General features: G+C 59.5%; 1 protein-coding gene across 1 annotated transcript; it reads left to right on the top strand.

The window, feature by feature from the left end:
- The first annotated feature begins 10,013 nt into the window (after positions 1-10,013).
- Positions 10,014-11,936, top strand: FOXA2 (forkhead box A2). Its single transcript, XM_068410624.1, has 2 exons — positions 10,014-10,100; positions 10,686-11,936. The coding sequence occupies exons 1-2, from the start codon at positions 10,014-10,016 to the stop codon at positions 11,934-11,936; spliced, it is 1,338 nt and encodes a 445-aa protein (XP_068266725.1).
- The last annotated feature ends 1,831 nt before the right edge of the window (positions 11,937-13,767 follow it).

Raw genomic sequence — 13,767 nt, 5'->3', positions numbered from 1 at the left:
CCCTCACTGCAGACACCCCCCGTGGGAGGAAAAAACCCTCCTTTTGCGGTGGGAAAAGCCCCGAGAGCCGGGGATGGGGCAGGGGGGCTGCGGCTGGAGGAGGGGGTGGCCTCTGGGGATGGGGAAAGCTGGCCTGGAAGTGGGTCTTTTGTGATGGAAGTGGGGGGGGTTTAGTGAAAGTGGTGTGGTGCGGTGAAAGTGGCGATGCTGGGTCCCACCCGGAGCCTGGGTGGGCACAGGAGGGTGGGCTGGTCGCTGCCAGCAGTGCAGACCCCCCTGCCCGTGGGCACAGCTAGCTGGCAGCCTGGGCAGGGGACCCCTCCGAAGGCCAGGTCCCTGTCGGTGGGGATGGGGAGCGGGGTGCAGGCACCTACGAGAGCCCACTGGGACCAGTATGACCAGCCCTCAGCGGTACTGGTGGAAAGAGGTCTGGTCCAGGAGGGTCCGTGGGCTCTCCTTTCCCTTCCCCGTGCAGGCATGAGAGCAAGAGAGCTCCCAATCACAAAAGCTCAGGAAAATCATGCCTGTTTCTTTCCATTTTACTTTTTTCTTGTATTTTTGTTGCTCATCACTCCACTTTCTGACCTTTTTTTTGTCTGATTAAGGAACAAACGTTCTCTGGGGCATCTTTTGGTGTGAAAATAAACACGTGACGCATCCAGACACCCATTCCTACTGCTCCAGCGTGTGAAAACACACGTAAAATACAAATATCAACATATAAGCTGTGATCCATGTGCTTCATTTAGTAAATGCTGGTGGATAAGGATGCACAGGCAGCGCATCTACCGATGGGGGTCTGCGGAGATAAGGGTCTGCAGGCGGAGCCGTGGCTGATGAGGTGTGTAGTGGTCCTGTGGCCCTGCAAGAGAGGATTTAACTCCTGGCTGGAGACCCCCGGGAGCTCTGGCTCCTGCGCAGGGATTGAATTAGCTGGGTGATGGGGCTGGCGGCTGCGGTGTGGAGACTGGGGCTGCAGTGCCCTGGGGACTGGATCGTGGTGTGTCCCCAGGGAATGTGGCTCCCATTTTTGTGGAAAATATCCACAAATGCCTCAGATGTCTTTTTTTTTTTTGATTTTTTTTTTCCAAGCTATAATCATTTGATTATTCATGAAAAAAGCAAAATGAAGTGGAGCTTGGGGATGCTCAGGGACCTTCAGGACAGCCCTGAGGTCCTGACCCATGGCTGTAGCACTGGTATCATCCGTGGAGGCTCGCAGATGCCACCAGCCCCTCCGAGGAGCTGCTGGCTCGCTGGCCCACGTGCGTGCCACGTGCTGCTGGCCCGGTGGCTACCGAAACCCCCGGCGCACACCCAAAGAGGCGTGCAGGCAGGAGATGGAAATAGCAGCGGCTCTGTTGATTCACAGCCACAGCCCTGGCTTTGACGGGCTGGTTTTGCTCCCCGACAGCTACAAGTTTGGTATTTTTTTTAACAAGCCTCTCTTTTTTTTCCCATCAGCTCCTCGACCCAAGGGTTTGTGGGGATCGCCCTGCGTGCTGGGGGTACACGCGAGCTGCTTTGAAAAAACCAAACCCAAACCCTATAAGCATAAAAGGGCTTTGTCTGTGGTGGCTCCTGCTCCCCAGGGAGAGGCAGTCGGGGGGGTGGGTGCTGCTGCACTCCGGTGATGGGCCACTGGCAGCCCCAGGCGCCCCAGCCGCGCCGCAGGGTGCTGCCTCCCCACGCCAGCCCCGGCAGGAATGTTTGCTGTCACCGCAGCCCGCGGCGAGGAAATATTTTCCAAGGGGGGGGGAAAAAAAAGGGCTCCCAGTGTATTCCGTGCTGACGGCTTCCAGCAGCCCTCTGTAGCCGTCTTGTTCTGCCGCCGCCGGGACACCTACCCGGAGGAAGAGAGGAGGCGAAGGTGGGAGAGCTTTAAAAAGCTCTGGTTAAGTTTGTTCCATCCCCGCCTCGAGCCTCTTTAGAGGCTGCAAAACACCCGGGGGGGGGGATGCTCAAACCCCCCTGCCCAGCGTGGTGTCCCAGGGGGGGAGAAGCAGGGTGCTGTGCGTGGCGTTAAGGGATGCCCTGGCTGTGGATGTGGGTCAGAGCCCTCTCCTCGCTGAAACCCAGCGTCGGCGTTACAGGTTGGGCTGAAATATGCGCCTCCAGGTCTTTACTCTGGCACCAAAACAAAACGCACTCAGAAAAACCCGTGAAAAATAAACCCAGGCTGTGAATGCAGCAGATTGGAAGTTTTTCCAGCAGAAAGTGCTGTCCGACCTGTGTAAAATCATTCCTGGGGCGTGTGTTGATCTGGGCAATGTTTCCTCTGTAAAAAAAAAAAAAAAGGATCAGAGCGAGGAGGGGGGGGAAGTGTTTGGAGAGACGCCGGAGCCGCCGCCTGGAGCGGAGCTTTTCCATCGCCGCTGCAGAACGGCTCTCGTTGGAAATGCACTTTATTTAGCAGCCTCAATGCCCTGTATTTAGCAGCCCGCTGCCTGGGACGTGCTGCCATCGCAGGGGGCAAAGCCAGAGCGTGTGCTGGGGGCTTGGCTGGCACGCGGGTCCTCGGTGGGGATGATGCTGCTGCCTCCGAGGACACAGGGATGCCAGTTGGACTGGGAGGGAGATGCTGGGTTGGCTTTAGGGGGAGGAAAAAGGGTCTTGGCAGCACGCAGGAGCCAGCCCCTGGGGAAAGCCTGGCTGGGGTGGGCCATACCGGTGGGCATCGGTATGTCCAGGGTGCCTTTGCCTCAAAAGGTCCCATTTCCCACCAGCCTCCTCGAGGAAATGGGACCTTTTTCCTCCTCCCTCCCCCCGTTTTTGGGGCCAAGAGCAGGTGCCGAACGCTTGTCCTCAACTTGAGGTGGGTTTTTTGCATTGGAAAGGTATTTTTTTGAGCAGAAAGAGCCAGGTGTACATTTGTTTGGCAAAAGTTAAGCCCATCACGTAGTCAAAGCCTTCCCAGATCCTACCAGCGCAGGTAAAGATTAATTATTTTTGCCTGGAAATGAGGGGGGTGGAATTAAAACATCATTGCAGGTGGCAGCAACACGTAGCTCTAGCGATGGGCATCGCTGGCCCATGGCAGAGGTGGGTGCCCCTGGGATGGGGTGCTCATCCCAGGCTGAAAACACCACCATAATGCGGCTGTGCCATGCTCAAGGTGGTGGGGTACGGGTGTCCTGGCACCCCCAGGCTGGCACCAACCCCTCGCACAGGGATGGGCTTGTGTGCCCGTGCCCCAGCAGATTTATTGGGTGATCCTGGGCTGCTATTAGTGGTCGAGGAACCGCAGACTCACAGACAGGGGCTGAGTCCCAAGGCAAGCTCCTGTGGTTTTATTTCAGAGCAGAAATCTCCGCTCCGGGTGTTTTGCCGGCGGCTCTGCCAGGGACACCTCGTTCCCGCGAGCTGCCCGCTCCGGATGGGGCACCCGGGGCGACGGGGTCCCCTGGGAGCAGCAGGCTGCAGCCCTGGGAAGGGGACAGGGGGTGACACGGAGCGGGGTGACGCGGGGGCTCCGAGCGGAGCGTGCCGCCGCGCTCCCCGAGCCGTGCGCCCTGCTATTTATACCCGGAGCCTTTCGGTATAAATGAAGCTATTTTCAAGGTCTTGGCCAGGTATAACTGGTTTAAACAAGGCCGGTAATGACTCAGAGGGCTATAAATGTCCGTCAGAGCCCTCGGCGGAGCTGTCGGGGATTGATCTCCCGTTGCCATGCGGAAGCCCCGGCAGCCTGCGCGTGCTCCTGTCCCCACGCCCCACCAGCAGCACCCCTAGAAGGTCCCATCATCCCCACTCTGTGGGTTCACACACACAGTTCCTCCCACTGATGTTGGGCTCTGCACAGGGATGGTCCCCACGGTCCCCAGGACCCCGTTCCCCAGCCACATCCCCGCTGCAGGCTGAGCATGGGCAGCTCCCAGTGGGCACGGTGGGGTGCCCCAGCGACTGGTTTGGCTGGTCACATCTCGTTGGTTTTATGGGTTGATTGAAGTCTTTTGTAACTGGGTCCCCATTTAAGGCGATGGGGATGTGCTGGACCACCTTGGGCTGCAGTGGGGTTGCTGTATCCCTTTTCCATACTGAAAGCCTCTGTGTTCCTCCTCCATGGGACTGAAGCACCTTCAGGCTGGAAGGTCTCCAGCAGAAAGGGGTTTTGTTAGGAAATAAGGGAGTTTTTAAAGCAGAAGGGTTTGGGAGGAGTCTCCATAGTCAATTTTTCGGTTTGTTTTCTTATTGTAAAACCAAAGACATTTCAGTTTTCAGAAACTGATAATTAAACATAAAAAAATATTTCCCCTGAATGAAATATTCTGAATACTTTGGTCAGCCAGGTAGAACTTCCCCCGCCTTTGGGGATGAAGCTAACGTCCACAGCAGGACTTTCCTGGGAGGTGAGGAAGACTTTCTTTTCCTCCTTTCTTTTTTGATCTGGGAAGTCAGCATGGCTGGGCACTTCCCTCAGCACCTCCTTCAGCCCGTTAGCTCTGGGTTTTTCACACCCAACCTTCTCCCCCTGCCACCGTTCCGGATGCCGGCGCATCTTGTTTACCCAGCGGAACGTGCTCGAGGAGACAACCAACGCCGGGGCGTCACGTGGGCCACGGTAAACAGCCAGCAGATGCACTCTGTTTGTTTTGCTTCAGAACCTTTCCAGAAGGCACCGTTCTGCTGGTGGGATCTTCAGAGGGGGCTTCTGCCCATATCCACACCCTATGTGGCAGCAGATGCCCGCTGATGGGGCTCAGCATCAGCTGTGGTCCCAGTGGTGCCCATCACCAGCTGTGGTTCCCAGCGGTGCCCATCACCAGTTGTGGTCCCACCAGTGCCCATCACCAGCTGTGGTCCCAGTGGTGCCCATCACCAGCTGTGGTCCCACCAGTGCAAATCACCAGCTCTGGTCCCACCGGCACCCATCACCAGCTGTGGTGCCCACCGGTGCCCATCACCAGCTGTGGTCCCAGTGGTGCTCATCACCAGCTGTGGTCCCACCAGTGCTCATCACCAGCTGTGGTCCCACCAGTGCCCATCACCAGCTGTGGTCCCACTGCTGCCCTTCACCAGCTGGGTCCCAGCGGTGCCCATCACCAGCTGTGGTTCCCAGTGGTGCCCATCACCAGCTGTGGTTCCCAGTGGCGCCCATCACCAGCTGTGGTCCCACCAGTGCCCATCACCAGCTGAGGTCCCACCGGTGCCAGTCACCAGTTGTGGTCCTATTGGTGCCCATCACCAACTGGGTCCCAGCGGTGCTCATCACCAGCTGTGGTTACCAGTGGTGCCCATCACCAGCTGTGGTCCCAGTGGTGCCCATCACCAGCTGTGGTCCCACCAGTGCCCATCACCAGCTGTGGTCCCAGTGGTGCTCATCACCAGCTGTGGTCCCACCGGCGCCCATCACCAGCTGTGGTCCCAGTGGTGCCCATCACCAGCTGTGGTTCCCAGTGGTGCCCATCACCAGCTGTGGTCCCACCGATGCCAATCACCATCTGGGTCCCACCACTGCCCATCACACCATCCCTGGGTGCTGTGGACCAGCGAGGTCCCTTCCTTGGGCTGTTGTTGCACCCAGGAGCCATGAGCAAATGCTCTCAGGTCTCCCAGTTGCCTCTGGGGAGCTCGTTGTCCCCATGGGTACCGGTGCCAGCACTCCCCGAGCATCCCGCCGATGCTGGTGAGCCCGAGGGACCTCCTCCATCCCTGAGGGGGACAACAATGGGACTTTATTTCCTCTCCGTCACATTCTTCAGGCACTTCCAGGGTTTTATTTTACCTTGTGGTGCCAACCACCTACTCCAGCGACTCGTTACCTTCACTGGCATGTTGAATAATTACAGAGTGGGGAGGAACGTTAAAATAGCACCTGAATAGGCCAAAAATAGTCCTGACTGGCCGGATCTTCGGGTACGCTTGTGGATGGAGTGAGTTTGTCTGTGATGGAGCCCCTGAGAACCTGGGACTGGGGGATATCATTCTGGTATAAAATAGATATCCCCAGGCTCTTGATCAGATATTAAAATAGCAAAAAAATTTTGCATACTCCCGACTCTTCCTTTGTTAGACTTGTTAAAGCCTTGGAAAATATTGTCATGAATTAAGAAGCCCCATTAAACGTTGAATCTAATTAGGAGGGACTTGGCTGTAGAGTTCTTCAAACAGTTAAGTCAACATTATGCGGTGTAATTGTGGTAATTCCCGGCGGTGCCGCGGCTCTGAGGTAACTCTGAGGATGGGGGAAGGACTCTCCCCACCACGGAATGTCACTTATTTCGATGGTTCCCACCTGAATCCTTGAAGGAGCAGAGGACAGGAGCCCTGGAGGCACCCGCAGGAGCGGGACCATGCGCACCTCACCGACCCCACGCTGAATGTCCCCTTGGGATCTGGCTGTAGCTCTGCCATGGGACTACACAGAGGGCTTGGGTGGAGATGCTCAACCTCTCTCCAGTGTGTTGCCCAGTTCAGAAATGTGAATCTCCATCATCCTCCTCCTCCTCCTCCAGCAGGCTGTTCTGCTCGTTCAGGTGGGAGCTCCTGAAGGGAGGTTGTAGCGGGGTGGGAGTCGGCCTCTTCTCCCAGGCAACCAGCGCTAGGACAAGAGGACACAGCCTCAAGCTTGGCCAGGGGAGGGTCAGGTTGGACATTAGGAAGCATTTCTTCTCAGCAAGGGTCATTAGCCATTGGAAGGGGCTGCCCAGGGAGGTGGTGGAGTCACCATCTCTGGAGGGGTTTGAGACAAGACTGGCCATGGCACTTAGTGCCCTGGTCTAGTTGCCATGGTGGTGTGAGGGCAATGGTTGGACTCGATGATCCCAGAGGGCTCTTCCAACCTCATTGATTCTGTGATTCTGGGATGCTCCAGCTCCTTGCCCTTACCAAGAGCTCTTTCCAGGGACCCTAAAGGGACAAGCCCGGACTCCTTGTGCTCTCGTGATGGAAACACCTCTCTTTGTGGGGGCAATGCCGGCTTCCGTCTCGCAGGAGAGCCCCTTCCTCAATTAAAATAAACCAACTCATTTGTTTCAAAACAGCGGTGCAATTGGGAGAGTTCATTATATTGGATTAATTATGATAATTATCAGTGGAAGGGAGATAATTACCCTGTTTGTTGTCGAGAACAAGGTAAGGGGCTCGGGATGTGCTCGCTGGCATCGTCACCGCTGCGAGGGATGGAGGTGGCACCCGAGCTCCTGGCAAAGCTTCGCGCCGGTCACCGGCCTCCTGCCCCTGGGAGGGGAGAGAGGGCTCCTCCAGGCATGACTGAGAATGCAAATAATGTAATTTTTAAATTAAATTTAAAATAAATATTAAAGAGAAGGAACCATTTTTAAACGGCCGATGTGTCTCTCAGTAACCCAACCGTGTTTAAATAAGACACTGATGAAAATTTTCACTTTTTATCATCCCAGATGCTTTAAAAAATGTTTCCTATCAGGCAGGCGTGTATATTTTGCTGCTCTCTTAAGAGATATTAATTTTAGCAGGTTTCCTCAGGCTAGCGGTGTGCAAGGAGGAAGAAGGGAGAAGGAGGTGGCGGCTGCAGAACCTGGGTTGCTTACAGGAGCCAGGATCCCGGGTGCTGCCTGCTGGGTTGGTCCCACATCCAGCCACCTTCAGACACTCTTCTCTTGACCATGTTTCTGTGAGCAAACGCGTGTGTGGCTTGGGAAGCGCGTGTCCTTGCGTCACGGAGACAAAGCAGGGATGTGTTGGATGAGGGGAGGTTCAGGTTGGACATTAGGAAGCATTTCTTCTCAGCAAGGGTCATTAGCCATTGGAAGGGGCTGCCCAGGGAGGTGGTGGAGTCACCATCTCTGGAGGGGTTGAAGAAAAGCCTGGACATGGCACTTAGTGCCCTGGTCTAGTTGCCATGGTGGTGTCAGGGCAACGGTTGGACTCGATGAGCCCAGAGGGCTCTTCCAACCTCATGGATTCTGTGTGATTCTGTGAGAGCTTCTCATTGTCCAACACACGCTGCACGGAAGGTCCTTCACGTCCCAGGCAGGGTGAGAGACTTGGATCGTGGGACAGAGAGCGAAGGGTGCGATAGCAGAGCAAGGCAAAACCAGGCTCAAATGTTGGAGCAGCAAGAGGAGGAACGTCCTCCGTAGCCGAGGAGTGGCCTCGAGGGGACATTTTGGGTCAAACCCCACTTGAACAGGACTCTCATGAAAGCAGCTCTCCTTTGCAGCTTCAGAGGTGGAAAAACCTCATCTCTGGTGGCAACAGGGTCCCCTGGGGTGTGTCCCCCCGCCCGGCCCTGCGGACCCGGGGACAGCAGGCGACAGGGGGCGCCCCGCCACCGCTCTCAGCCGTCGGGACAGCGGGGCGGGCCCCTCCCGGTGGGGGCACCACCGACCCCCCCCCTTTGGGGTACCCCCCTTGTCAGTGGGGGCGGTCATACCCCAACCAACCCCTAAATAGGGGCTGGGGTGGGAGGGAGGCGGGCTGCCACTGTCGCGGCGGCTATCGCGATAGGAGCGTGCGCTCCTGGGGGCGGTGGGGTTGTTGTCGTGTGGCGGTGACTCCCGAGGGTGCTCCCACGCGGGGCAGAGCCCTGCGGGAGGTTTAGGGTCCGTCCCCCCCCCGCGATGAGGTGAAATCCTGCCTTCTGTTGGCTTTGCGTTAATATTTAAAAACTATCGCCAGCCTTCGCCTGTCGATGGGGCTTTTTTTTTTTCCCCCCTCCCTCTCGGGAGCGACAAGTAAATAAATAAATGAATGAATAAATAAATAAATATCGGCGGTTTATGGGGTTTTAGGAGGGTAGATATAGGTGGGGATGTATGGAACAGGCAAAATCAAAGCCCCGGGCGCGGCGGGGGCGGCCAGGGCCGTGCTCCGTCCCCCGGCCCGGGGGGGGCAGGCAGGGATGCTGCCGGGGGAGGCACGGAGGTGCAGGGAAGCCCCCCCGGTCCCTCCCGGCGGGCACGGAGCCGCGCTCGGGCCCCCTCCGCCGGCGGGAGCCGCCGTGCCCGCAGCGCCCATGGGGCGGGTGGGTTTTGGAGCCGGCTGCTTTTTTTTTTCTCGTCCGTCTGTCCGTCCTTCCTTCCTCCTTTCCCCCCTTCTCCGAGGCGGTTCGGGAGAGGGAGAGGCGGCTCTGCCCCGACGGCGCCCACCGGGACCCCGCACCGCCCGGCCCGGCGCCGGGGGAGCCCCCCGGGCCCCCGACGGCTCCTCTCCCGCACCCCCCTCCTCCTCCCCTTCCCTCCCTGTTTGTTTTAGTTACGAATTTGTTGTAGGTACCTCAGCCGGAGCCCGGGGAAGAGCCAGAGCGGCGGCTACCGGGCCCGCCGATGGGGCAGAGCCGGGGCAGAACCGGGCGGGCGGCGGCCTGAGCCCCGGGGCCGGGGGCTCCGCCGAGCAGCCGCGGGGAGAAAAGGTGCGTGGGGCCGGGCTGGGAGCTGCCCCCGTCGGGGCTGCGGGAGGGGGGGGGGGGTGGAAAACAGCTCCCGTCGGGGCTGCTGGGGGGGCGAACAGCTCCCGTCGGGGGTCCTGGGGGGCGAGGTCGGGTCCCGTCGGGGCTGATGGAAATCGGCTCCCACCGGATCGCCCGGCAAAGCCGGGGGGAAGCCGGGTACGAGGGGGTCGTCCCGCGCCCCGGGGTGCGGCTAGGTGCGCGGGGGGCCGCGGAGGAGCCTCTCCCGCCTAGGTGTGAGCTGATTATTCAAATGGGCAGCCGAGGACCTGGGGATTGGAGGCTCGCCCGGCCGCTCCGTGCTATATCACTCGGGCACCCACGTCACTGCAGCACTTGTCCTCCTCTTCCTCCTCCTCCTCTTCTTCCTCCCTCCTCCCTCCTCCTCCTCCGGCTCCTCCATCGCCTCCGGGCGACTCTTCGCCGCGGAGCGCTGCGAAAACCCACCCAAGGAGCAGCGGCGATAAAAAACCACCCCAGCCCCAGCGCCGCTCGATCCCCCCCCTTCCTCCCTCCCTCCTCTTCCTCCTCCTCCAGAGGCTCCGGCGGAGGGGAGGGGAGGGCTGGGGACTATTTTTTTTTTTTTTTTTTTTTGGGTTGCTCTCTGTCGTCGTTTGTTGTGGCTGTTAAATTTTAAACTGCCATGCACTCCACTTCCAGTATGCTGGGAGCGGTGAAAATGGAAGGCCATGAGCACACGGACTGGAGCAACTACTACGGGGAGCCCGAGGTAAGGGAAGGAGCCGGGGCTCCGCCGCCCCCCGCCCCGGCCCGCTCCGGCCCCGGCCGGACTCCCCCCGCCGTGCCAGCCCCGGGACAAGGGTCGCTTTGGCACCGGAGGCTGTCGGGGGGCTCCTGGCCGGCTGCGGGGCTGCGCGGGCGGGGCGCGGGGGCCGGGGGGCTCGGGGGGGCGGCGGGTCCCTGTTTTTTCCTTCCCCCCCCCCCCCTCCAGGTATTTTTCTCGCTGCGGGCAGGGCTGTCCCTTCCCCTTCCTCCAACTCCCCTTGCCAGGACGGATCCGCCGATCCTCCGGCCGTCCCGTCTCTTTCTTTACATATATATATTTTTATATATTTGTTTTTCATTAACGAGAACCCCCCCTCCCTCCCCTCCCCCGGGATTTAACCCTTCCCGTCCCGCGGGGCACGGAGCCCCGGGGCTGCAGAGCCTCTCGCCGGCGGCGATCCGGGCTGGGCTGGGGCTGTCCCCCCACCGCTCCCCGGGCTGCCCTTGTCCCCGACGGGGCTACCCGCCTGCCACCTCCCCGTGTCCCCCCCCCCCAAATCTCCCTCCTCTCTCTCGCTTGCCCCTGCAGAGCTATTCCTCGGTGAGCAACATGAACGCGGGGCTGGGCATGAACAGCATGAACACGTACATGACCATGTCGGCCATGAGCACCACGGCCAACATGACGGCTGCCACCTCCATGAACATGTCCTACGCCAACACGGGCATGAGCCCCTCGCTCACCGGCATGTCCCCCGGCACAGGGGCCATGCCCGGCATGGGCTCAGCCGGCGTGGCGGGGATGGGCGCCCACCTGAGCCCCAGCATGAGCCCCATGGGGGGCCAAGCGGGCTCCATGAACGCCCTGGCCCCCTACACCAACATGAACTCCATGAGCCCCATCTACGGGCAATCCAACCTCAACCGCTCGCGCGACCCCAAGACCTACCGGCGGAGCTACACGCACGCCAAGCCGCCCTACTCCTACATCTCCCTCATCACCATGGCCATCCAGCAGTCGCCCAACAAGATGCTGACGCTGAGCGAGATCTACCAGTGGATCATGGACCTCTTCCCCTTCTACCGCCAGAACCAGCAGCGCTGGCAGAACAGCATCCGCCACTCGCTCTCCTTCAACGACTGCTTCCTCAAGGTGCCCCGCTCCCCCGACAAGCCGGGCAAAGGCTCCTTCTGGACGCTGCACCCCGACTCGGGCAACATGTTCGAGAACGGCTGCTACCTGCGCCGCCAGAAGCGCTTCAAGTGCGAGAAGCAGCTGGCCGCCAAGGACAGCGGCGGGGCGGGCGGCGGGGGCAAGAAGGGGCCCGGGCAGCCCCCCAGCCAGCCCCTGGGGGAGGGCAGCTCCTCGGGGGGCTCCGAGGGCTCGGCCGGCGCCGAGTCCCCGGCCAGCACCTCGCCGTGCCAGGACCACAAGCGCGCCCTGGCCGACCTGAAGGGCACGCCGGGGCTGAGCCCCGGGGAGCCGGCGGCCTCACCGGCCCAGCACCTCCTGGCCCCGCCGCACGCCGGCCTGCCCCACGACGCCCACCTCAAGCCCGAGCACCACTACGCCTTCAACCACCCCTTCTCCATCAACAACCTGATGTCCTCCTCCGAGCAGCAGCACCACCACCCTCACCACCACCACCACCACCACCACAAAATGGACCTGAAGGCCTACGAGCAGGTGATGCACTACTCGGGCTACGCCTCGCCCATGCCCGGCAGCCTGGCCATGGGGCCCGTAACGAACAAAAACGGCTTAGAGTCCTCCCCTTTAGCCGGAGAGACTTCCTACTACCAAGGTGTGTATTCCCGGCCCATCATGAACTCCTCCTAAAAGGGGCGAGGGGAGACCCTCCCCGGCGAGGGGGGAGAGCCCCCCGTGCCCCCGCGCAGCCCCCTGGCACAGCGATGGACTATGAACGCTGTCGAGCACGGTACATACACATATATATATATATCTATTTTTTTTTTCCGTTGGCTCCAGATGTTTGCATCCGTTCGGGAAACAGCAGCCGTGTGTCTCGCAAGCATCTCGGCCCGCGCCAAGGGCAGGCGTGTTGGTCCCCCCCCTCCTCGGCCCAAAGCCACCCGTGCCCGGGGGGGGGCTGCGATTCCCTTGGTTTGCCTTGTGGGGTGGTTTGTTTTGGTGGGGAGGGGCGGGTTGGGGGCGAGGGGCTGGGGAGACGGGGGGTTTCTCTTGGTCTTATTTTTTTTTTTCGCTGTCGTCGTTGCAAGGAGGTATAAATATATCTATTTTTTTTTGTGTGGAAGTGACGGGGAGGATTAAAAAAAACCACAAACAAAACGAAACCCTCCTTCGGTGTGAAATCCATGCTAGTTTTGAATCCGAGGACCCAAAGTCTTGTAACGTTGTAAAAAGGGGGAAAAGAGGGGGGTTAAAAAAAAAAAAAGAGAAAAAAAATATGAAAAAAATTAAAAATAATAAAAAAAAAAAGTCGGGAGAGATCGTTGTAATTGAAACAAACGCTTGATGTTACCGGGAGAGTAAACGACTTGGATCTGATTAATTTATCGTTTGTGTACGCTTTATTTATGGCTTATAAATGTGTATTCTGGTAGCCACTAGCCAGATTTTCACAGAACTATATTAAAGTGTTATTGGCGGTTTTTTTCCCCTGCATCTCTGTTCCGCCGGGACTCTCCCGTCTCCACCGGCCCGACCGATCCGCCGGACCCCCCCGCTGCCACCCGCCGCCATCCCGGGCCGTGCCGCCCCGACGGCGCGGCCGTGCCGGTGCGGAGCCGGCCCGGGGAAAGAGGGGGGTTAGCGGACGGAGAGGGGGGACCCCGCAAAGGCTGGGGGTCGGGAGCGGGGACCCCCTTGGCTCGGGGGAGCAAAGCCCCCGCACGGGACCCTGGACGGAGGGGCACAGCCGCGGGACCCCCGTCACCCCGCAACCAGCGTTAACTGGGGGGGAATGGGGGCTCGGAGAGGCAGCGTTGCCCTTCCCCGTCGGGTACCTCCTCGGGGGCATAAACCGGCGGCGCAGACGCGGGGAGTTTTTATTTCGCCTCTCAACACCCCGCGGCCGCTCCGAGCCGCCCGCCCCGACGGCGGAGCCCCCGGCCGCCCCTCCGACACCCCCGGCCGGCCGGGTTTTCATTGATTTCCCCCCTTCCCCACCGCAAACACCCGTCCCCGCTTCCCAACCACTTGTTGTTTTTCCCACGCGGTTACGGCGGGCGTAGATGTTGCTTTGCGAAATAACATCCAAATCCCTCTTAAAATTCCGCATTGTCCGCGGGAAGAGAAAAGGGGAGAAGAGGAGAAAAGGGGGGGGAGTAAGAGGGGAAAAAAACCCACCCTCCCAAAAAACAAAACCGGGATCCAGCCAGAAATGTGCCCGTCTCTATCCGGCAAGGACACACACGTAGTGCGATGCGTTTCATTAGCACATAAAAGGCTCCCGCGGGGAAGCAGCACGGGTGCGGGGGTGCCGGGGCTTTGGGGAGCTGTGCCCCCGCCGCCCCGCACGGCACGGCACGGCACGATGCCCGCTCCAGAAGCAGCCCTTCCCGCATCACCCCCCTCCTTTTATTTTATTTTTTTTCTTTTCCCGTTCCTCTGGCGCTGAAATACAAGGATGGGGACTTGAGGGAGAGGGGGTAAAAAGGAAAAATCTCCCCACTCTTGGCGTTATTTC

This window comes from Nyctibius grandis, chromosome 1 (genome assembly GCF_013368605.1).
Source record: "Nyctibius grandis isolate bNycGra1 chromosome 1, bNycGra1.pri, whole genome shotgun sequence".
Classification (NCBI taxonomy): domain Eukaryota; kingdom Metazoa; phylum Chordata; class Aves; order Nyctibiiformes; family Nyctibiidae; genus Nyctibius; species Nyctibius grandis.
Note: the sequence above shows the minus strand (reverse complement) of the source record. Positions and strands in the feature narration are given on the sequence as shown.